Source organism: Balaenoptera musculus, chromosome 1, assembly GCF_009873245.2.
Source record: "Balaenoptera musculus isolate JJ_BM4_2016_0621 chromosome 1, mBalMus1.pri.v3, whole genome shotgun sequence".
NCBI classification, from domain to species: Eukaryota; Metazoa; Chordata; class Mammalia; order Artiodactyla; family Balaenopteridae; genus Balaenoptera; species Balaenoptera musculus.
In genome coordinates this window covers 167,254,005-167,276,760 of record NC_045785.1, presented here as the reverse complement: position 1 = coordinate 167,276,760, position 22,756 = coordinate 167,254,005, and the positions used below count along the sequence as shown (strand labels likewise).

The following is a 22,756-nucleotide window of genomic DNA, read 5'->3' as shown; positions in this document are numbered from 1 at the left end:
TTGTGTCCACCTAGAGGGGTGGGATAGGGAGGGTGGGAGGGAGGGATACGCAAGAGGGAGGAGATATGGGGATATATGTATATGTATAACTGATTCACTTTGTTATAAAGCAGAAACTAACACACCATTGTAAAACAATTATACTCCAATACAGATGTTAAAAAAAAAAAAAAGAGGGGTGCTTCACACTCAGCATGTATAGACCTGCTGCTTCCTGTGTTTCCCGTCTTGGTGTATATAGCTCTGGCCAGAAACCTCGCCGTCACCCTTGAAACCCTTCATAATTGACCCCTCATAACTAATCTGCTGCCAGTTTCTTTTAATTTTATCTCCTAAATGTCTCTAGTATCTATTTCTGTATACTCCACTGCTGTCACTGTAGGCTAAGCATCTGTCATCTGAACAGCAGCCTCCTAACTATCCTTCCACACCTCTCTTTGTCCTCCTTCAGGTCTCTCTTCACATAGCTTCCAGAGTAATCCTTAGAAGCATGCCCCCTTTCTGCCCCCAAAAAACCTTCGAGGCTTCTCCATGCTCTCAGGCTTTGTCGGGATGTTAGGATCCATCCTGCATTCACTGCTTTTCCTCTCATTTTCTGCTTTTCACTTCTTCAATGCCATACTGCTTCCTGTACAGCGTTTCAGCATTTGTCATATCCTGTCTGAGATGCTTTTCCTTGTGCACTTCAGTTTTTACCGTCCTGTAGATCGCAGTTCAAACCATTCAACAACTATCTACTGGATGCCTAGTTTGTGTCAGCACTGTCCTAGGCATCAGATGAACAAGTAACTCACTGGCTGAAACACAAAAGGAACCTTGCCTTGTGGAGTTTATATTCTAGTGAAGTTATCCCTGAATCCTGAACTGGGTCAATTCTGAATCTAATAAACCCTTGAAGTGCGAAGTGTCTTACCTTTGCAGTGGTTACATTTGTCTTTCACATTTATTTATATGATTATTTGACTAATGTCTGTTTCTCACAATAAACTATACACTCCATGAGTATAGGAATTCTTTCTCCCCATCACCTTCCCATCACTGCCTCTCTAGCAGTAAGCACAGTGTCTGACACATTAGTAGGTATTCAGTAGATACTTTTTAAATTGCTGTCTTAATGAATTGATTGATTAAAAATTAGAGTTGTTAACTTGAAAATTTTCTCTTTAGGACCACATAAAATGAACCTATAGTTCCTTCCATTTTTTTATGGAAATACACATATATTAATTCTTGCATGAGGCTTGGTTGTTTTTCAGCCATGGGATGTACAGTCATTATTTTAGACTATGTAAACATATTACCAAAATTAAATTCTCATTTCTTCAAGTAAAAAATAAAAGTATGCTGAGTACCCCTTTTGAAGAAATTTGGTTTTTTAACCAAGAAAATTGTTTTAGGTTGTTACAATTACAAAATTTTATAAGCACTTTAGGAAGTTACTATTTTTAAGAGTAAAAAAAATGAATGACTGTTTAAAATCAGATATGGAAAGGATTTCTTTTTTAGAAAAATCAATTGATTTATTTGTTTCTATTATATCCTTTAAACAAATGAGGAAACTTAAAGCTCAGAGTTAAACAGGTCTTTAAAGTGAAGTCAGGAGTAAAATAATCAAAATTATTTCTAACTATTGATGCCTGATTAGTTATTTCCCATTAATAAATCGGTTTCTATACAGTTATTTTTATTTATGAAGACTTTTTTATTGTGTGTTCCAGCCTGTGTGTGACATGAAAGTTATAGACTGCTTTTAAATACACTGTATTGTCAAACTGTTTTAACTTAATCTAGATTTTGTGATTCATCAGGTGATTCTGGACCAGGATTGAGAACGTGGATCGAGCAAGTTTTAAATCAAGATTTAACATTCCAGCACATAAAAGTTATCTATCCAACAGCTCCTCCCAGGTATGCAGTAATTTAAATCATTACTCAGTATAACTCTGTGGCATAAAATATATATAAATGTACCAGCTAGATGGTTTTTCAGCTTAATTCTGTATTTAAAGTATTTTAAATTGGGATTCTTTTTTCCAGAACTTTTTTTTTTTTTTAGCAATTACTCTGTTAGACCAAGTTTTGCTAGGTGAGTAATTTATTCTTTGAAAAGCATTCCCTGAAGCTCTTAACTTAAACTTTGTCCCAGGCATGGTTTACAGGACTCTGCTTTCTGTGGCCCTGCAGATTGCTCATCTTTCAAACTCTTTTCCCCTTCATTCACCCCCTAAAGAAACTAATAACTCAAACAAGGATAATCTTTCTAATAATTCAGTTAAACCAGAGTTCCTAATCTCTGGAAAAAGGGTTTTGTGACATTCTTTCTACACATAGAAGGTTTTAGAAATAATTTTAAGCTTTTTGAATCAGTAAATCAGAATAGGGACATGGAATCAACTACTTAATACATAGTTATACAACCTGTAGACATGTTTAACAAAATGCACAATCATAAGACTGGTATAGTTTTGAAGTCAAACTGCTTTTTTATGATTATTAAATTAACATCTACATGGTCTCTTAAACTGGGATTTACAAGTTTTTTTGTGTGTGTAAGTGAAATATTGTGCTGAACTATGCAACTCAATCTGACTTCCCATTATCTGTTCTTGATTTGTTTTTATTAGCACACTGTGTGCTTCTGCAAATGCTTTGATTTATTTTTCTGTAAACTTAGTATTAAGGAGAAGTATTGATAGAAGCAGAACTTCAAGGACCTTTTCATATCTACTGCTAAAAATTTACTTACCTGAGTTGATAGAATTGAAAAGGGTAGAACAATAAAATGGTGATTTTGTTGTAAGATTTAAGATTCAAAAAAAAGTTATTATTTTAATATAATTTTGGAGCAGTTTAGTATTTTGGTAGTGCAGATAAAAGACCTAATGGCCAGTGGGTTATTTTTGTGCTGTAAATTGAAGGTCTTTGAAAATGTCTGAAGAGCTTATTATTTACTATTGGTTTTTAGGGTGAGTGAAGTTAAGAGGGAGGAAGACAGTGGTATTTCCCATGGGAATGGGAAAGATAAGTTCAGTTTTGGCTAAGTATAAATGTAATTGGCTGATAAAATTGAATGGAAGATCATTGGAAACATGATTCTAGGAATTACTATTTTTCAGCTTATGAATATCATGTCATCAATTATGATATGAATTCTAGAGCAGTGTACCTCATACTTAGGCCACAGATATTTCTGAGAGTCCAGAAATCTCCATGTGCTCTGAAGCATTATTTGTAGGTGCTGTTGTGATTTAATAAAATATAAAAGCATTGAAATTTTTTACTGAATTCATAGTAACTTTTTATTATATGTTTTCATAGTCAATAGCTATTTGGACAGATCAACAGACATTTTAGACCATGCTATCAATGGAATATACTATAAGCTACATATATACATTTAAAATTTTTGGCACCAAATTTAAAAAAAAGGAAGAAGAAACAGGTAAAATTAATTTTAATAGCTTATTTTATTTAACCCATATATCCAAAATATTATCATTTCAACATGTAATCAATATGAAATTATTAAAATGATATTTTACATTCTTTTATTTTCCTGTCATAGACCATTTTAGTTTTTATCCTCAGTTTATCACTATGCATACCTATTTATCTTATTTCTTATTTTCCGTCAGGAAAAATTCCTAGAAAGTGCTCAGAGGTCTTAAAGTCAATTTCTTTTTGTTTAGGGGATTAGCTTTTCCAAATTGTTTTCCAAAAATGGAACAATTTGCATTATTTAACTTAGCCTGTTATTAATGTAATGTGGTTAGGTTAAAAAAATAGTAGATTGGGAATTCCCTGGCTTTCCAGTGGTTAGGAATCAGTGCTGTCACTGCCAGGGCTCCAGGTTCGATCCCTGGTTGGGGAACTAAGATCCCACAAGCCACGTGGCACGGCCAAAAAAAAACACAAAAGTAGATAGATAGATAGTTAGATAAATAGATAGGTATAGATGTGTGATTTTTTTTTCTTGTACACTCAAAATTTTTAATTATTTTTTCTTGATCACAAAATTAATTGTTGCCTTTACAGTGATACCTAGTTTATAATTTAACAGCCTCTCAAAGAAGACTGAAAAGAAAAATATAGAGTTGTGTCAAAATAAGAGCAGACTACTAATTTGTTGATCAATTTTAAGCTTAGTTAATGGGCATGTGCTTTGGAAATACATTTGAAGTCACTTTTATGTTATATTTAGACATTTTTAATGCCATTTATATTTCAATATATCATATATTAATAAGAGTGAAGCATATGTAATACATATCTAAAGTGACAAATATAGTAATAAATCAACAATAAATCCACTTGTTATTCCTTGTAATTAGTTTGAATGAAAAATCTGGTATGTACTATACAGCGTGGAATCTCTGAGAAACCAGTACTTCAGTTAAAGAGGAAAAGTGAAGATTTTTAGAAATAGGTCATCTAATTCTTAATTAAAATAAAATTATAAGGGCCATTAATGAAGAATTTGTCAGTTCTGTGTCTTAATTTTCACGTCAGAAATTAATAGATTTGACTAGATCTCTAAAATCACTTACAATGATTAACTTTTTGGATTTGGGGACCCTTCAGATTTTATCTAGTAAAGATAGAGTAAGAACCAGTAGTGTGGGACTTCCTTGGTGGCATACTGGTTAAGAGTCCACCTGCCAATGCAGGGGACACGGGTTCAAGCCCTGGTCCGGGAAGATCCCACATCCCGCGGAGCAACTAAGCCTGTGCACTACAACCACTGAGCCTGCGCTCTAGAGCCTGTGAGCCACAACTGCTGAGCCCACATGCCACAACTACTGAAACCCGCGTGCCTGGAGCCCATGCTCCGCAACAAGAGAAGCCACTGCAATGAGAAGCCCGTGCACTGCAACGAAGAGTAGTTCCTGCTTGCCGCAACTAGAGAAAGCCTGTGTGCAGCAATGAAGACCCAACGCAGCCAAAAATAAAAATAAAAAATAAATAAATTTCTAAATAAATAAATAAAAAGCAGACTGGGTTTATATGAAGTTCAAAACCAAGCTAAACAAAAATCATTTAAAAAAAAAAGAACCAGTAGTGTAATACTCATCATCTTTTTTGCTGTACTTGTTAGGCCAATAGGTCAGGGAAATACCCAAGATGATAATATTATTCAGTAGGAGATTGAAGATACGTGGAATTATTGTGGTACAGTATTTAAGAATGCAGTTTTTGGATTAAGCAGACCTGTGATTGAATCCTGATTTCTCTACTTAATGCTGTAAGATTTTGAGCAAGGTATATTGCCTCCCTAATGGTGTCCCAATTTGTTGAGCACTAAAGTAGAGATAATTGTATCTACCTCAGAGTTGTGTGTACATAAATTCTTCAGCACGAAGTCTGACATAAAATAAGCACTCAATAAATGTTAGTTACTTAGAGTAGTCTTTGATATCCTTGTGGCAAGATACAGAAATATCCAAAGAATTACCGATAATCCTTGAGGAAATTTTCCAGAACTGTGTTTCTGGGTTGTATTCTTAAGCCTTATTTGGGTTTGCAGTTTTATTTTAATTTAGGTGAGGAGACAGTGCTCAAATTTCCAGATGATATCCTCAAAAGAAATGCCCAGTCATGTTGTTTGCCCATGTTTTTATTTGGTTGTCTATCCTTTACTTACTGATTTGTTAAAGCTCTGTATTTTTTTAGATACAGCTGTTGTTGTTGTTAGATGTATGAATTCAAATATCTTGTCCCTGTCTGGTTTGCATTGTCACTCTCTTAATGAAATCCTGTGACCAGAAGTCCTAATATGTTTCTTTAAAAGTAAAATTTACAGTGAAATGCAAACATCTTAAGCATACAGGTCAATCAGTTTTTATGAATATATGCACTTGTTTACTTCAAATATAGAGAATGTTCCCACCATCCCAGAAAGTTTTCTTGTGCCTCCTTCCAATCAGTTCCTACCACACATAGATTACCATTGTTCTGATTTCTATCACTGTAGTATAGTTTCGCCTGTTTTTGAATTTCAACTAAATGGGATAATTTAACCTTCTGTGTCTGGCTTCTTTCACTCAACATAGTGTTTATGTGCTTATCAGTGGTTCATTTAAAAATTTTTCAGTAGATATCATGTGTGAATATACCACACATTTATTTATCCATTCTACTGTTGATAGACATTTGGATTATTTCCAGTTTTTGAAAATAATGTATGTCACTGTTATAAGTACTTTTGTGTTTTTGTGAACATATTTTAATGGATTCTTACCTGAACTCTGTTCTGTTTCATTGGTCTATTTTTCAAATTTTATGCCAATATAAAACTGTTCTGATTAATATAGCTTTATAAGGAATTTTGAAATCAAATTGTATAAGTTCTCTTTAACACTTTTTCATCCTAGGTTCTTTGCATTTGTGTGTAAATGTTAGAATCCACTTACCAATTTTATGAAACACCTGTTTGGATTTTGATTAGAATTGCATGTAATCCATGGCAGGTTTATTTACAGAAAGTTGATGTCCTCCAGTCCATGCACATGGTGTGTCACTGTTTATTTAGATCTCTATTCACTTCTCTCTGCAGTGGTTTAGAGTTTTCAGTATAGAGGTCTTTTGCCAAATTTATTCACAAATATTTTATGTTTTTTTGTGTTACTGTAAATGGAATTTTTTAAAATTTAAATCTCTAATTTGATTGTTACAAGTACATAGAAACACATTTTGTATTTGTATCTTGTTCTTATATCTAGCTATCTTCCTAAATTCACTTATTTCTAGTAGTTATTTAGTAGATTCCTTATGATTTTTGTGTGAACAATCATATCATCTATGAATAAAGGCAGTGTTACTTTCTCCTTCCCTGTCTTCCTTTTATTTTATTTTATTGTCTTGCCTGATTGTGCTTGTTTGAAGTTCTGATAAAGTGTTTAATAGAATCAGAGAATGCCTTCCTGTGTAATCTTAGAGGGGAAGTGTCCAGCATTTCACCATTAACTATGATGTTAGTTAGTAGATGTTAGTTAGTAGGTTTTTTCTTTGCACCTTTTATTAAGGAAATTTATTTCTTTGCCTAATTAGCTGAGAGTTTTCTTTATGAACTGGTTAGATGCTTTTTCTGTATTGTTTTGAGATAATCTTGATTCTTATCTTTCAATTTGTCAGCATGGTGAATTACATTGGTGGACTTTCAAATGTTAAACCAACCATTCATTCCTATTATAAACCCTGCTTAGTCATAATGTATTATCCTTTTTATATACAGCTGAATTTGATTTGCTATTATTTTGTTGAGAAATTTTGTGTCTGTGTTCATGAGGGATATTGATCTGTAGTTTTCTTTAATGTCTTTATAAAGTTTTGTTATCTAGGTCATACTGTCTCTTAAAATGTGTTAGGAAATGTTACCTTCTCTGTTTTCTGAGTTTGTGCTATTTCTTCCTTCAGTGTTTGATAAAATTCACTAGTGGAATTATCTGGACCTGAAGTTTTCTTCTGTGAAGGTTTTGATAATAAATTCAATTTCTTTCATATAATGAGAATATTAAGATTTTCTGTTTCTTTTTCTGTCAGTTTTGATCATTTGTGTTTCTCATGGAATTTGTATCTTTTATCTAATTTACAAAATTTATTGGCATAAAGTTGTTTGTGATATTTCCTTTTAATGCCTTTAGGATTTGTGTTGATATCTTTTATTCCATTGCTGATATTAATAATTTGTATGTTTTTCTCTTTTTTCTTGCTTTATCTTGCCAAGGGGTTATTAATTTTATTAATCTTTTCATAGAACCAGCTTTGGCTTTGTTATTTTGCTCTCTTATTTGTTTTCTATGTCATTTATATTTATTAGTTCCTCCTATTTATTACATTAAAGCTCTAAATTTCTCACTAATTGCTACCTTAGCTAATTCCCACTAATTTTCTCTTTTGTATTTTTAGTATTATTTATATTGAAATATTTTCCAATCTCTCTTATGTTCCCATTATTACTCCTGTGTAACAAACCACCCCAAACAACTTTTATTATGGTGACACATCTGTGGGTTAGAAATTCAGAAAGGGCACAGCACTAATGTCTTGATTCTGTTCTATGATAATTGGGGCCTCTGCTGGGAAAACTTGGAAGGCTGGGGATGACTGGCAACTGCTAGGGACTGGAATCATCTGAAGGTTCACTCATATCTGGCACTTAATACTAGATATTAGCTGGGACCTTCCTCTGGTCTTGTTACTGTAACACCTGCATGAGTTCTCATTATCTGGTGTCTTGGGCTTCCTGGCAGAGTGGAGGCTGAGTTCCAAGAACAAATGCCCTAAGGAGAACCAGAAAGGAGCTGTATTGCCTTTTAAGACATAGTCTTAGAAGTTACATAGTGCTATTTCCTCAAGAAGAGCATGTGGGATGAAAGATATTGTTCTGGCCAGATATGGAAAACAGAGTTCTGCAAGCTTCTTTAACTCATAAGTTATTTAGAAATATGTTGTTAATTTCCAAATATTTGGGGCTATTCTCAGTCTCTTACTGCTGTTGACTTCTGATTTCATTCTACTGCTGCCAATATTCTGTACAGTTTCGGTCTTTTGATACTCTTTGGCACTTATATTATGGTCTTGCATAAGGTCTTCTTGGTGACTGTTATTCTGTGCCTTTGTGTATAGGGTTCTATAAATGTCAGTGGCTCAAGGTAGCTATAGTATTACTCAAGTTTTATATTTTCTTAGTGATTCTAAGTCATTCTGTTAGTAAAGAATGGGTATTAACATCTTCAACTATGATTGTAGATTGGTCTGTTTCTCCCTTTAGTCCTGTCAGTTTTCTCTTCATGGTTTTTAAGCTATATTATGTACATTCCCAGATAGGATTATTGTCTTCCTCATTAATAGCTACTTTTATATTTTAATGTTTGTTTTTATCGCTGGTAATTCCTCAAAGTGTACTTTGTTTAATAATAATATAGTATGTATCAGCTTTTATGTTTACTGTTTATATAGCGTATCTTTTTCATCTTTTTACTTTTAACATCTATATCATTATATTTAAGGTGGGTTTCTTATAGATAACATATATTTGGGCTTTGTTTTTTCTTTAACGAATCTGTCAGTTTCTGTCTTTTAAGTGATTTGTTTAGACCATTTGCATTTACTGTAACTATTGATATATTTGAATTTAAATTTATTGCTTTTTGTTACTCTTTTATCCTTTTCCATCCTTTTTGGATTTAAGAAAATTAATTCTCTATTTTCATTTATTCTTTTTTTCCTGATTGTTCTGGGGATTATAAGATACATATCACACCTTTCACCTATTTACTTTTTACCACTTTACACAAGATGTTGAAGCCTTACAACCATATAGTTTCCTTTATCCTCCCCACCTTTATGTTATGCTTGTTGTATATGTTTTATCAATGTACATTGAAAACTCTCTCAAACAAAGTTATAATTTTTGCTTTCAAACATCATACATGTTTTAAAGAACTTAAGAAGAGAACAATAGTCTATTATGGTTACCCAGTTGTGGCCTATTACAGCATATCAGTATGTTTTGATTAAATTGTGAATTGCCACTTTGGCTATAAGGTATTCCTTTTCTCAACCCTATTTAATAGATGTTTTTAATCAGCTGAGTGAGGGGCATATTAAGTAAAAATCAGCATTTAGTTGCTGTGTTGATTTAAATGGAAAATATTGCTTCATTGTTTTATTATGTTAATTTAGACTATATTTAATTGAAGTGCTCAATAAAGATTTTTATTTTGTGACATACTTTAGCTGTATTTGTAATTAGAGGTTTTCTTGGTTTGGGTTTACTAGTAGAATTTCCGTTTAAAAAATAATAATAATTTTTAACGGGCCATCAATTTATATGATGGTATAGTTTCTCGGTGTTTTGAAAAATTCTAAAAGTAATAAGATTCAGTCAGTAGTGCCTCTACTTTTCAATTCACTGTTTTTCCACATGAAGTGCATGTTTATATTTTTCATTAAACATATATTCTGAAACAGGGTTAGGCACTCTTGATTTAGGTTTAGTAATGGGTTCATCATTACTCCATCACTTAGGATTCATACCTGAAGCATGATATTAGGAGATCTCTCTCCTGATAACAGTGGATCTGTACTATAAGTACACTCCACTGGCAAGGAACCCTCATTAAAAAAATGCTATTTTGAAGAAATAGTATACTTCTTTGGTAAGTATTGTAAATGGTACATTTAAATATCTATTAGTATGTTAAAACTTATTTTCTTAGAAACATGTTCTTTCTAAAACAAATCAACAAAAGAAAATTTTGACCTTTTTCTAGAAATCACAGAATAGATATTACAAGAATTAAAGTCAAAAGATATTCAGAGCAAAATAAAATAATTTTAGGTATTCTGTTAGGTATTCTGCTGACAAGAATTATTCCCAAATCACAAATGATGATTGGCATTCATCGTTCAACAAATACTTGCTCTTGGCACTGGGGGTATCACTGTGGAAAAGAGCATTACAGGGAGAGGGAATGTCAGGTGCCAAGTCCCTGGATCAATAGTGAGGTGGTCCTGAAGAAAAAGGAGGGAAATGTGACTGGAACCTAGTGAATGTTGGGGGAAGAGCAGTGAAATGAGGACAGAGAGGAAGCCTGGAACCCGATGATGTTATCTGAAAGGTTATGAATGACCTTTCGATTTTATGACTTACAGGGAACAAAATTTGGTGTCAAGCTGAAATGTCAGCTCTTTTTTTAGACCTTGGACATTCATTCCCGCTTAATATTTTACCAGTGTACAATGGTTTGATTGATTGATTGATTGATTGATTTGAGGAGCCACACAGATGTTCTTTGCCAAACATATTTAGTTATGGTGGTAATGTCTGAGCTGTTTTATACCAGCTAATAAAGTGGTTTATTTGAGGAAGAAGGTGAATGAGTGTAATATATGTGCCAGTTTGTTTAGCTGCTTTAAAAGACAATCTTCCTTTCATGCTTTATTGAAAGGTTTTTCTAACATCTTAGGAAAGTTATGCATTCTTGATTGTTTTCTTAACAAAAAAAGTTCAAAATTATTCTTTGTCTCAGCACATTTTTCCTATTATCTCCTTTGAACAGAATTAATTTTCTTAGAGAACTGAGAGAACAAAAGGCTACTATATTAGTAAAACTTATATTCTGTGGAGCATCTATCTCTAATTAAGTAAGATACTGTCAAAGACAAAAAGTGAAGTGAATGTCATTTTTTTTCTATTAATGGCTGAGTTCCCAGAATGATTCATATTTTAGCCTATGATATCATCCTTATTTAAGTGCTTCGACAGGCAAATAAACACTTAGAGAAACAGAAGAAAATGAAAAGGGAAGTAGAAACAAGTCAAAAAAGTACCAGTCTAATTCAGGCTTTAGTATGAGTGTTGTATATTGTTTTCATTCAGAAGATCACTGTGATTTAAGTGACAATTTCAATAGTTTGAGAGTTCTTTTTCTCTAACAGTGACATAATGCTATATGGAAAGCACCTGCTTTCATTTTCAGAGTACTTTAAGAAAGTTAATCCTGAGAAGGGATTCTGGGAGGTGGGAGGATAGAATGCTTTCTGTCTTCTCTCCCCTTCTGATTCCAATTTATCTACCTCTCTTGAGCCAAGCAGCTTCTGAAGTCAGAAGGCCTACAGGAATGAGGGAGAATTTAAGCTCTGTGGGGGTCCGCATAGAGAGCTGGGGCAGGATTTTATCTTCTGTGCACCCAGTGTACCCACTTAGAGCCTGGGGGATGAGGCAGGAGAAGCCTTAGGTAAGGCCCAGAATGTGGCCGATCCTGGGAAGAGCACAGTCTGCAAAAATCTTCCCACCTCCCAGATCCATGTCATAAAATGTTAATTCCCAGGCAATAATGCAATACTAGTTAAATCCCACAAGGACTTTTTTTTTTTTTTTTTTTTGGTTGCGTTGGGTCTTCGTTGCTGTGCACAGGCTTTCTCTAATTGTGGCGAGCAGGGGCTACTCTTCTTTGCGGTGCTTGGGCTTCTCAATGCGGTGGCTTCTCTTGTTGCAGAGCACGGGCTGTAGGCGTGCGGGCTTCAGTAGTTGTGGCTCGCGGCCTCTAGAGCGCAGGCTCAGTAGTTGTAGCACATTGGCTTAGTTGCTCCGTGGCATGTGGGATCTTCCCGGACCAGGGATCGAACCCATGTCCCCTGCATTGGCAGGCAGATTCTTAACCACTGTGCCACCAGGGAAGTCCCGAAATCCCACAAGGACTTTTAAGGGGAATTATTTGAAATTATTTAAGAATTTACTAAATATTTGATTAATTTCTTAGAGCGATAAAGAAGATTAGATACCTGAGAATAGGCAGGACAAGTCTGAAAGACATGTAGTAATGATGGTAGGGAGAGGGGGCCCACCTGACTCCACCTCAGAACATATTCTAAAACCACTGTAAATACAGTCGATATGATCCTAACACAGGAGTAGATAAATAGATCAGTGGAACAAAATAGAGCCTTTCCCAACCAGAATTTTCCACCTGAATCACAGAACACACAAAATGACTTGTCATTTTCTTGATTTTTGCCTAGGATAGAACAGAACTAGTACCATTCTAGATGCTTTGGAGAGAAGCCCATTCATTATAGGTAGTAAATGTATTAGGTATTAGGGTTTAATTCTCTTATTTACCTAGGTTGGCACAGACTAGATAATTCAGAACTATAATATGGCAAAGGTAGAATTTCACCTTTATGAGAAAAGTGTTTGTTTTTTTGTAGTAGTGCAGGCACAACTGGCTATCCATTTGGGAGAAAATGAATTTGAATCCTTAGGTCACTTCATGTATGAAGTAAATTCCAGAAAAATTCAAAACTTAAATGTAAGAATGAAAACAAAAATCTTAGAAGAAAATCTTGGATTCTATATGTAAAAATGTATGGATTGAGAATACCTTAAATAAATCAGAAGACCCAGAAATTTAGTTTAATACCAAAAAAAAAAAAGGACAGATTATATCAATTGTAAAAGTCTTTTATTTGGCTTTTAAAAAAAAGATAGATACTTTAAATACATTATGTCAATATACAGAAATTGATTTGAAAAAAATACTTGAAATACAAATGAAAAATATTTATGGCAATAATATACAGATGCAGTTCTAAACTAATAAAAAAAAATCAAAACCCCAATAGAATAAAATAGCCAACGTTATGAATAAATAATTCCTTTATGTGGAGTTCTGGAAAGGCAGCACTAATCTACAGTGATAGAAATCAGTCAGCAGTTGCCTGGGAAGTGAATGGGACTTGCTTGGAAGTGGGCATGATGGAATTTTCTGAAGTAAAGGAAATGTTCTGGATCATAATGGAAATACATTGTCAAAAGTCTTTGAACTTTGTATTTAAAATGTGTGCATTTATATATGTAAAGTATACCTCAGTAAAGTTGATTTTAAAACTATAGTTGGTACCCTTCAATGGTAATATTTTAAAGTATGTTAGTACCTATTGTAATTAGGGTAGGGCTGTTGGGCAAAAGGATGTTCTCAGACCTTTCTTGTAAAAGGTGAATTTTTATAGCCTTTGTGGAAGCAACTTTGAAACATCTATTAAGATAAAAATCATACCTCTCAATCCAGTAGTCCTATTTCACAGACTCTGTTCCATAAGAATAAAAGTCCCAGTATGTAAAAACATGTACGTGAATATGTTTGATGCAGAATTGTTCTTAGTGGCTAAAACCTGGGTACCAAATAAATGCCCATTAGTAGGTGAAGGGCAGATTAAATTGTGGAACACCTTTATTGTATTATATAGCTATTTAAAAGGATGGGTAAGAGCTATATCAGATGAAAGGATTTCCATGAGGTATTGTTAAAGGAGAAAAGTATGACACACATAAGAAAACCAAATAGGCTTATTTCATTTTTGAAAAGCAAATGCTCTAAAAAATATAATGTAAAGAAACATGTTCTAATGTATGTGCAAAGAAAAACATTCCAGATCATTAACATAGTTTACCTAGTGTGAAGGGCAGGATGTGCAATGGGGTGGGAGAGGAGAGGAGGAATGGAGAGTTGAGCAAAAAAATAAAAAGGACTTAAACAGACACAAACAGACAAAATAGCCTGAATTTGCAAGATTTCATGCATGTGCATAAACTAGGAGAAAATGTTAGGGTTTTATGTACTGACTTACAGAGATATTTGTAATACACATTCAAATTTTAGAAAGTACGTTACCAAGTAAAGTTTATAACACGATTATATTTTAGTAAATACGAGGTTCTCTGAAGATGAGTTCTTTTTAAATCTGAATCGGAGCAACTGTCTTGTTTCCAGATTTCTTTCACTTTCTCTGAGAAAGTTTCCAAAATATTTCTGTTGACTTTTAGGCTCCTTAAGTGGATATCCGTTTATTTTAGAGTGTTAAGACCAATACAGAACAACAGTTGTGTAGTTCTCCTATTCCCTTCAGCGCCACCCTTTGGTCCTAACAGTTGGATGTTTCTGATGGTCAGATCTGCACAGACTGCAGAGTTCTTTTGCTACGGTGGTTGAGAGAATGAGAATTGAATAGTTCTAGCTCCTTGGGTTTGTCAGGATTCCACTTGGTTTTTCACTAAAGAAAATGCAAAGAAGCACATTCAGATCTCAGCTTCTGTCTTTCAGCCCTCCATTTTTTTGTTCTGGCTGTACATTTTATGCTTTTATTTCACTGACTCTGGAGGGTGAGAATATATAGCTAAATTTGAGATGGGGCAAAGTAGTAGAGGTGTTGGTCTAGGAGAAACCCTGCATCTGTGGTCATCACTGGTTTAGATTTCTTTCAAATTATAATGTATACTTTTGTCACTGTTTGTGTTTTCTGTGGTCTTCTTACTTATAACATAAAACTGTTTTTCGCGGTCACATGAGGAGAAAGCAAGATTTGCTAAGTGAAAAGCTGTATCTTTTATTAAACTTTCCTATTCCTCATCTTTGGAAGACTATTGTTCTCCATGTGTGTCTTATATATCCCCATAAACTTCTGTGTGTTTGCTACAGGAAGCTCTAAGAGTGTTTTCATTCCCTTCATTTACCTTTACCAACATAAGACTTGATACAGGACCCCTTAACCCCATTATAATTGATTAAAACAGAATATTTGGAATACCTTGGGATGCACACAAACATGTGCATACACACATGCATACTTAAAATAACAGAGTATCCAGAGCAAGATTCAGTAATACTGTAACCACCCCATCTCATACTTAAATGTAAAGCATCTTATAATATCAGTCTTGTTCAACAAGACACCCAGTTCAGGGCATCTTATCACATAAAATGTTTTTAAGTCCAACAAGGCACCCAATTTGAGATCCAAATGATGCAAACAGTGTGGAATATCTGTATGATAAGCACTTCCAAAGATTATTTGTATCCCATTAAACTCTCTCATTTCAAGGTTCCTGAGAAGATTTAAAAATAAAATAGCTCCAACTCTTGATTAACAAAACAAAACAAAACAAAAATACTGAAGACTCCTATTCTAAGGATAATCTGCCTGGATGTGATTAAGAAACATTTAAATTACTAACGTAGCCTTCATACTTATGTGCTACAAACTAACCACCTTTTGAAAAGCATTTTGGTAAATCATATTTTCTACTCTTGAGGTCCTGACTTTTTGCATGGCCAGACATTATTTATTTAGCTGTAAATATTTAAATAATCATTTAAATAGAGTGGAAAAAATAACATGCACACACAATAAATAATTACCCTTTTTTCATGGGGATTTTCTGGAGAATTTATGAAACTTAAAAGATGGAGAAACTAAGATGATGAACTGGCATTAATAAATGTTAATAGAACCAAGGTAAGTATAGGAGAGTTAAGGCAATCAGCATGGGAATATTTTTAATGTGAATTATTTAACTTTTAAAACTTGGAGGAAATTGTAATTATTCAAAACACTAATTTTTTAGAAATTAAAACATCTATTTTAATTTTTTCTTTTTCTTTTTTTTGGTTTTAAACAGGCCATATACTCCTTTGAAAGGAGGATTCTCCAATGTATGGTTTGACAGATTTAAAATATCTAATGACTGCCCAGAACACCTTGAATCAATTGATGTAATGTGTCAGGTGCTTACAGATTTGATTGATGGTGAAGTAAAAAGTGGTATCAAGAAGAACAGGATATTAGTAGGTAAGATCTTTAGATGTTGAGAATTTAAAATTTTTTTTCACTTTTGTTTAATTCTATACATTGAATTTTACTTGGAACATTATTTAGAAGCACTTTGTATATCATTTGACCTATTCACAGTTTTAGATAAACTTTACATATTAAGAATTTTAAGGATAATAGAATTATAAGCAAAAGCTCATGAACCTTTAAATGATTTTCTTTTTAATAATAACATACTTTAAGACTCCCATGGCGGTTAAAATTTTCTTTCTACTTTAATTTTCAATTAAGAGATTATTCATTCCAGTTTTTAAAACATTTTATTTTAATTAGCTTAAATTTTATGTGTTTAAACTACTATCGCCATAATTAAGATAAATTAAAGTACGTAGTCAAAATATAACATAAAATTCATGAAAAGTAAACTCTTCGGAGTTAATATTGTAGGAATAAGGTATTCATAAACTTTTGTTAAACATGTCTTTAGCAATCTCTCTTCCCAAGGGGGATATATCATGCCTTTATATAAGCTTTATTCTACTTATACCCCTTTCTTTTTCTGCAATCATAAAATGCATAAACTATTTTATAATACATACAAAAATAAGATAAACTGTATAGAATGTGAATGATACAGGATAGATTTTTGTTAAAGAGTTATTTCCAAGTAACTATTTAATTTATAATGAGGTGTATTTAATGTTGAAATTATAAAGCAAATTAAGGATCTTCATCATGTTCTAAATAACATTAAAATGCACATTGAAATCCTGTGTAGACAGGATTTGGGCAAATTAATAAACTTCCTTTGTGTTTATTGAAGTACTAAACGTTTCATTGAGTTGAGAAGCAGTATGATATAATGGATGGGATCCATTTTTCTGTCTTGGCTTCAGCATTCACTTTTGTTAGTTAAAAGCAGTGTGCCCTCCAGTGCAGTAACATCACCTTTCTGGGCCTCTGTTTCCTCATCAGTGTTTAACTCTATATTTCTGTGTTTCTGTGTTTAACATCTGTGTCATAGAGATAAATACAGAACGTTATGGGAGTACTGGGAAGAGCATAGTGAAGGGGCACCAACTCAGTCTAAGGCATCATGGAACAGTTACAAGATAGAATTCAAAATATGTGAATGTGTAACAGATTCTGTCATTCAATGATTTAGCAAATATTTTCCAAGTTTCTAAGTACTGTGTGTCTGGCAGTAAGTTAGATGCTCAAAGAGACACACAGATAAATAGAACAGGAATGCCACAGTTGCTTACAACCTAGAAGAGGCCATGAGGTACTTAAAATGGTAACTGTAAGGCCAGCCAGCCTTGATGATTGCCCTAAAGCAGTATAACTGACAGCTCTTCAAAGGGAGTGATCATCTGTATTTATTTTTATTTCTCAGGACCCATCGCAATGCCTAGCACAGAGCTAAACATTTATAATGAGCAGCATGACCTGATCTGTAAATTGATGACTTAAGTAGTTAAGTATCACAGGAATTCAGATGAAAAGAGGTCATAAGTATTTGGGGCTATTAGAGAACAATTTAATAGGAAAGTATCAGAGGCATTTGAAATTTTGAGATGTGCAAATAAATAAAATTTTAACTATTACAGTGCAGAGGTCTAAACATAGAGAGTAATATGAATGGTAAATAGAAGTAAAAAAAAGTAGTGCTTGTTTTTGTCTGTCTGGATGTTAGATGGCTTTAGCAGAAAGTTTGTTGTCTGACTGGAAGATGCCTATTGATCTGATAGCTGGACTAACAGCCTGAAGAGCATAATGGTATAAGTGACCAAAATGGGTCGAATCTAAAGTCCACCACTGCCTAGCTGGTTCATCACTTAATTGCCTACACTGAATTTCTGCTACCTCATCTGCAAAGTGGGAATAATAATACTATAAAAATACTATTTTACTGGAATATGATGTTTGTAAAACAGTTGGCTCATTTTACACTCTCAATAAATACTTTCTGGTTCCCCTTTTATCCTTTATTCTATAGGTAATTGAGGAGAGATGATTAAAGTATGTCTTTGAGTCATATAGTTAGTTAGAACTGTGCTTTAGGAAAATTAATCTGGCAGAAGGGATAAGTGAAGAGATAAAAATTTGGGTATGGGAAAACCAGTTACTGAATTTATGATTATAGGGTAATGAGATCCTGAAGTCATGTAATGACAGTGGGAAAACAAAATATTAGTACTATAAGAAATTGCTTTAAATTAAAATTATAAAATCTTCATACATAAAAACGTAGAAAATATACTAATCGTACTTCTAATGTATATGTGTTAAAGAACGTATCGCGTTGAATTGTAATTGCTTATCTGCTTGTCTCTTGCCCCATCCCTCCTCCTTGCCCTTCCCTGTATCCATCAGTTACTTCATCTTATTCATCTTTGAAAAGAGGTTATGGATTGTTGTAAGGTCAGAGAGCTGATAAGAATTTTGAATCTAGGTTTACTTCATTTCAAAGCCCATGGTTCTTCCATTTAACTCAATGTTTGTAACACTCTTAATACATATTGTCAAATTCCTTTCGTGAAAAAACTGTACCAATTGATACTTCTCCCACCTATATTAGAATGTCCATCTTATTATACCTCGCTGAATAATATTGTCTTGAAAATATTTGCTAAAAATAAGTAAACAAAAGTGGTAATTTATATGCACTTAATTTGATATTTTGCTTTTAATTCTGTTTATGTTTTGACACAAGAAAGCTATTTTTAGTTGTCTGTTTTTTTCCAAATAATTTCTCAGTTTAAGAAGGTATTTCTCTAGAACTTGAGTAAATATTCAAATAGGTGTTCTACTGGCTTTTCTATAATTTTTTTTTTTTAAACATCTTTATTGAAGTATAATTGCCTTACAATGGTGTGTTAGCTTCTGCTTTATAACGAAGTGAATCAGTTATACATATACAATATGTTCCCATTTCTCTTCCCTCTTGCATCTCCCTCTCTCCCACCCTCCCCATCCCACCCCTCTAGGTGGTCACAAAGCACCGAGCTGATCTTCCTGTGCTATGCGGCTGCTTCCCACTAGCTATCTATTTTACATTTGGTAGTGTATATATGTCCATGACACTCTCTTACCCTGTTATAATTTTTTAAATATTTATTTGATTCATCTGGAATTTGTTTTAGTTTCATTCTACCATATCATGGAAGGTTTTAATTATTTTCGGAAGTACCAAGAGAACCTTGTTAAAAGATGATCTTATTTATAAAGCAATCAGTAATGTGGTCAATATTTTATCAAAGCTCCACTGAATTTTTAACAAAATTTCATTTTGGAAGGGTTATAAACTATTATATTATAAAATTATAAAATTTGAAATTTATTACAAAATGCATATAATAGGATATTTATATACACTTATGAATATAAAAAATTGGGAAAGAAAAAAATGCCTTTTTAGAATTTGTGAGATGAGCTTATGAACTTCTATAAAGCCTCTTTCCTAGCTTGAGATATAAAAGAGACGACAGAAGTGCAGATCCAAGGTTGTTTGTCCTTGTTACTTTACTGTTAGTTATTTAACCAGTCAATGAAAATAAGTCTTCCGTTACATTTCTGTAGAGTTAAACAAGTGTGCCAAAATACATGTGATTCTTGACCTTCTTTTATTATGACAAAACATTACTTATACTACCTCCTTTTTCTTTACATGGATTAGCTATTGATGCATAGAGGAAATGGCATTCTAGTCCTATAGGGATTTTCTCTTGTAGTTGTTATTTTTTTTGTCTTATTGATCTAACTGAACTTCTCACTTATTTGAAAACATGGCACATGAAGCAAAATATCATTATGTATTCAAATATTTGTACATGCATCTCCTGAGTTGTGAATATCATAATTGCAAATGCATGAGTGCAACTGACAGCAGTATAACATGGTTAAGAACTTGGGCTCTGGACTCAGACTGCAGGTTTCTAATCCTAGATTCACTATTTTGTAGGTATATGAGTTTCCTTAACCTCTGTGTGTGGATGATAATAATAGTACTTATCTTATAGAGGTGTGATAACTCAATTAGTCAATTCATGTGAAATACTTAGAAATGTGCCTGGCAGGTAATGTTGAAGAAATTTTCTTGCTGTTATTAAACACTCTCTATACCACCTTCCCCATGGTCTCTCCAGACAACAGAAAGGCCATACTGGACCATTGCTGCCCTGTGGAGACTCAGGGAGCTCATTGTTCCTTCTCTACCAGCTGTTTTCTTTCCTCAGTAGTATACGTGCTGTACTTCCCTCTTTCTTTTTCATTGCTCATAGATTCTTTAAACAGAAGTTACTGCTTCATATTTTTCTACTGGTTTAATCCTTTTGTCAAGTGTCTATTATAGAACATTTTAAATTAAGTAGAGATTAAGATTTAATTTGATTTAAAATTTAATTTAAATTTAAGATTTAAATGCTATTTATAACATTTTAATGAAGGTGGGATCCAATGGGACGTCAAAGCAAAGTGCATTTGAGATGCTAGACACACATATGCAAACAACATAGGTTATTTAAAAAAATTAATTATAAGAGAAAACTAGAAAAATTAGAAGATTAAAAAGGAAAGGGACTTCCCTGGTGGCGCAGTGGTTAAGAATCTGCCTGCCAACGCAGGGGACACAGATTCGAGCCCTGGTCTGGGAAGATCCCACATGCGGCGGAGCAACTAAGCCCGTGCACCACAACTACGGAGCCTGCGCTCTAGAGCCCGCGAGCCACAACTACTGAGCCCGCATGCCACAACTACCCACACACCTAGAGCCCGTGCTCTGCAACAAGAGAAGCCACCACAATGAGAAACCTGCACACTGCAACAAAGAGTAGCCCCCACTCGCTGCAACTAGAGGTAGCCTGCGCGCAGCAGTGAAGACCCAACGCAGCCAAAAATAAATAAATACATAAATATTTTTTTTGAAAAAAGGAAAAAATAGAGATAATAGTACAAAATTGTTATCCTTGTTGATTTTGTTTAATATGTGATAAAATTTCAGATTTAATATCACACATTGTGTCCTCATGGAACCCTTTTCTCTGAGATTGTAATTTTAACCAATATAGCTTTGTAAACAAAACTATTCTCTATATTTGAGTAGGTGGCAACCCATTCTTTTTCTGTGGTTTTATTTTGATTAGTGATATTTTATTATATTAAACTTAGTTTAAAAATAATGTTTTTATGGAGTATGATATACCACCTTTTCTAGGTAGTTTACACAGCTTAGTCAGGTCGAAAATGAAACTTCTCATACTAAATTTAATTTCCAAATTGTTAATAAAACTTTTAAGTGCTGGAGTACCAAAAACTATCAAAAGCTTTACAGTATAATGAGGGAGATAACAGAAGTAAAGTGTTCTAAAGAACAAGTCGATTTTGGGGGGAGCTAGGAACTGCTTCTTAGAAGAGATAATTTCCAATTGAGTTTTAAAGAATGAGTGAGAATATGACTGGTAAACAAATAGGGAAACACATTCATGAAAGAAAATAAGGGACACATTAAAATCTCTCAGGAACTACTAGTTTGGTATGCGCTTCAACTCCTAGGATTATTGAATTATATACAGAGAATGACATGATCAGATGAGCATTTTAAAAAGATTACACTGACAACACTGTGGAGGCTGGCTGGTCTGAAGTCCGGGGGAATAGGAAGATGGCAAATGCAATAGATCCAGTAGAATGATGAAAGACCAACACGTACAGTGTTTCACGACTTTGGAAACACAAGGGTGAGTAAGATTACACTTAACATTGCAGTCAACTGTGAGTTTAGCTAAGAAAAATCCTTTGTTTTCTTGTTTTCAACAATGGAAATATATTTCTTTCTTAATGGAAAGAATAAACTTTGGTTAGAAAGGAGGAACTGGGCAAAAGCTTTAAATGTGTTCCTTGGAGACATTCGTGAATCCTTACTATGCATATTAAGAAGATCGGATATAAGAAAGTTTGTTTATTTTTATATAATAATACCACACATGATTCTACAGAGGGTATGGTAAAAATTAGGGGAAACACAGGCAATAAAATAGTGACTTTTAAATTACTTTCTGAATTTGGCAACATAGCTATTGTTAAAACCTGGATTCAGATTCTGTATTCTGAGAAAATTATTAAGAATATAGTTTAACACTATAATGTGTTTAAATTATACACATTTTTTCATATACAGTATCTTTCTTGACCCTTGTAATAGGTGAAGTAGGAAATTATTATTCTCATTTCAGATAAGAAGAAACTAAAGTTCAAAGAGACTGCTGGCTAAAATAGAGTTGGGACTAGAACCCAGATCCTATGCATTGACTTAGAAACTTTGTACCATAATGAGATTCCTTTTTCTAGCCACTAGGTGGTGATAATTTGTTGTTAAGAGAAAACTGAAGTAATTTAGATTTAACTTTGATCTAGGATGTATAGAACCTGACAAATGATAATGACCAGATTATTGGTGTAGTTTTTCATGTTCTCTGATAATATTATCAGAATTTTGAAGCAGGGATAATCAAGTGCTTCTCGAATTACACCTGAATAATTTACATGGATGCTCTACATACCCATTATGATGCTCTAAATACCCATCATGAGGAAAGCGGTTAAGGGAGTAATGGTCTATTAATACAACTGACTATTATGTAAC

At 33.5% G+C, this 22,756-nt stretch overlaps 1 protein-coding gene across 1 annotated transcript in view; it reads left to right on the top strand.

Moving 5' to 3' along the window:
• Nucleotides 1-22,756, top strand: part of LYPLAL1 (lysophospholipase like 1) — a 34,103-nt gene that overhangs the window by 3,024 nt on the left and 8,323 nt on the right. The window contains exons 2-3 of the mRNA XM_036829756.1: nt 1,809-1,908; nt 15,962-16,131. Of these exons, the coding sequence (XP_036685651.1) occupies nt 1,809-1,908; nt 15,962-16,131 (270 nt within the window). The remainder of the gene's footprint in view (nt 1-1,808; nt 1,909-15,961; nt 16,132-22,756) is intronic.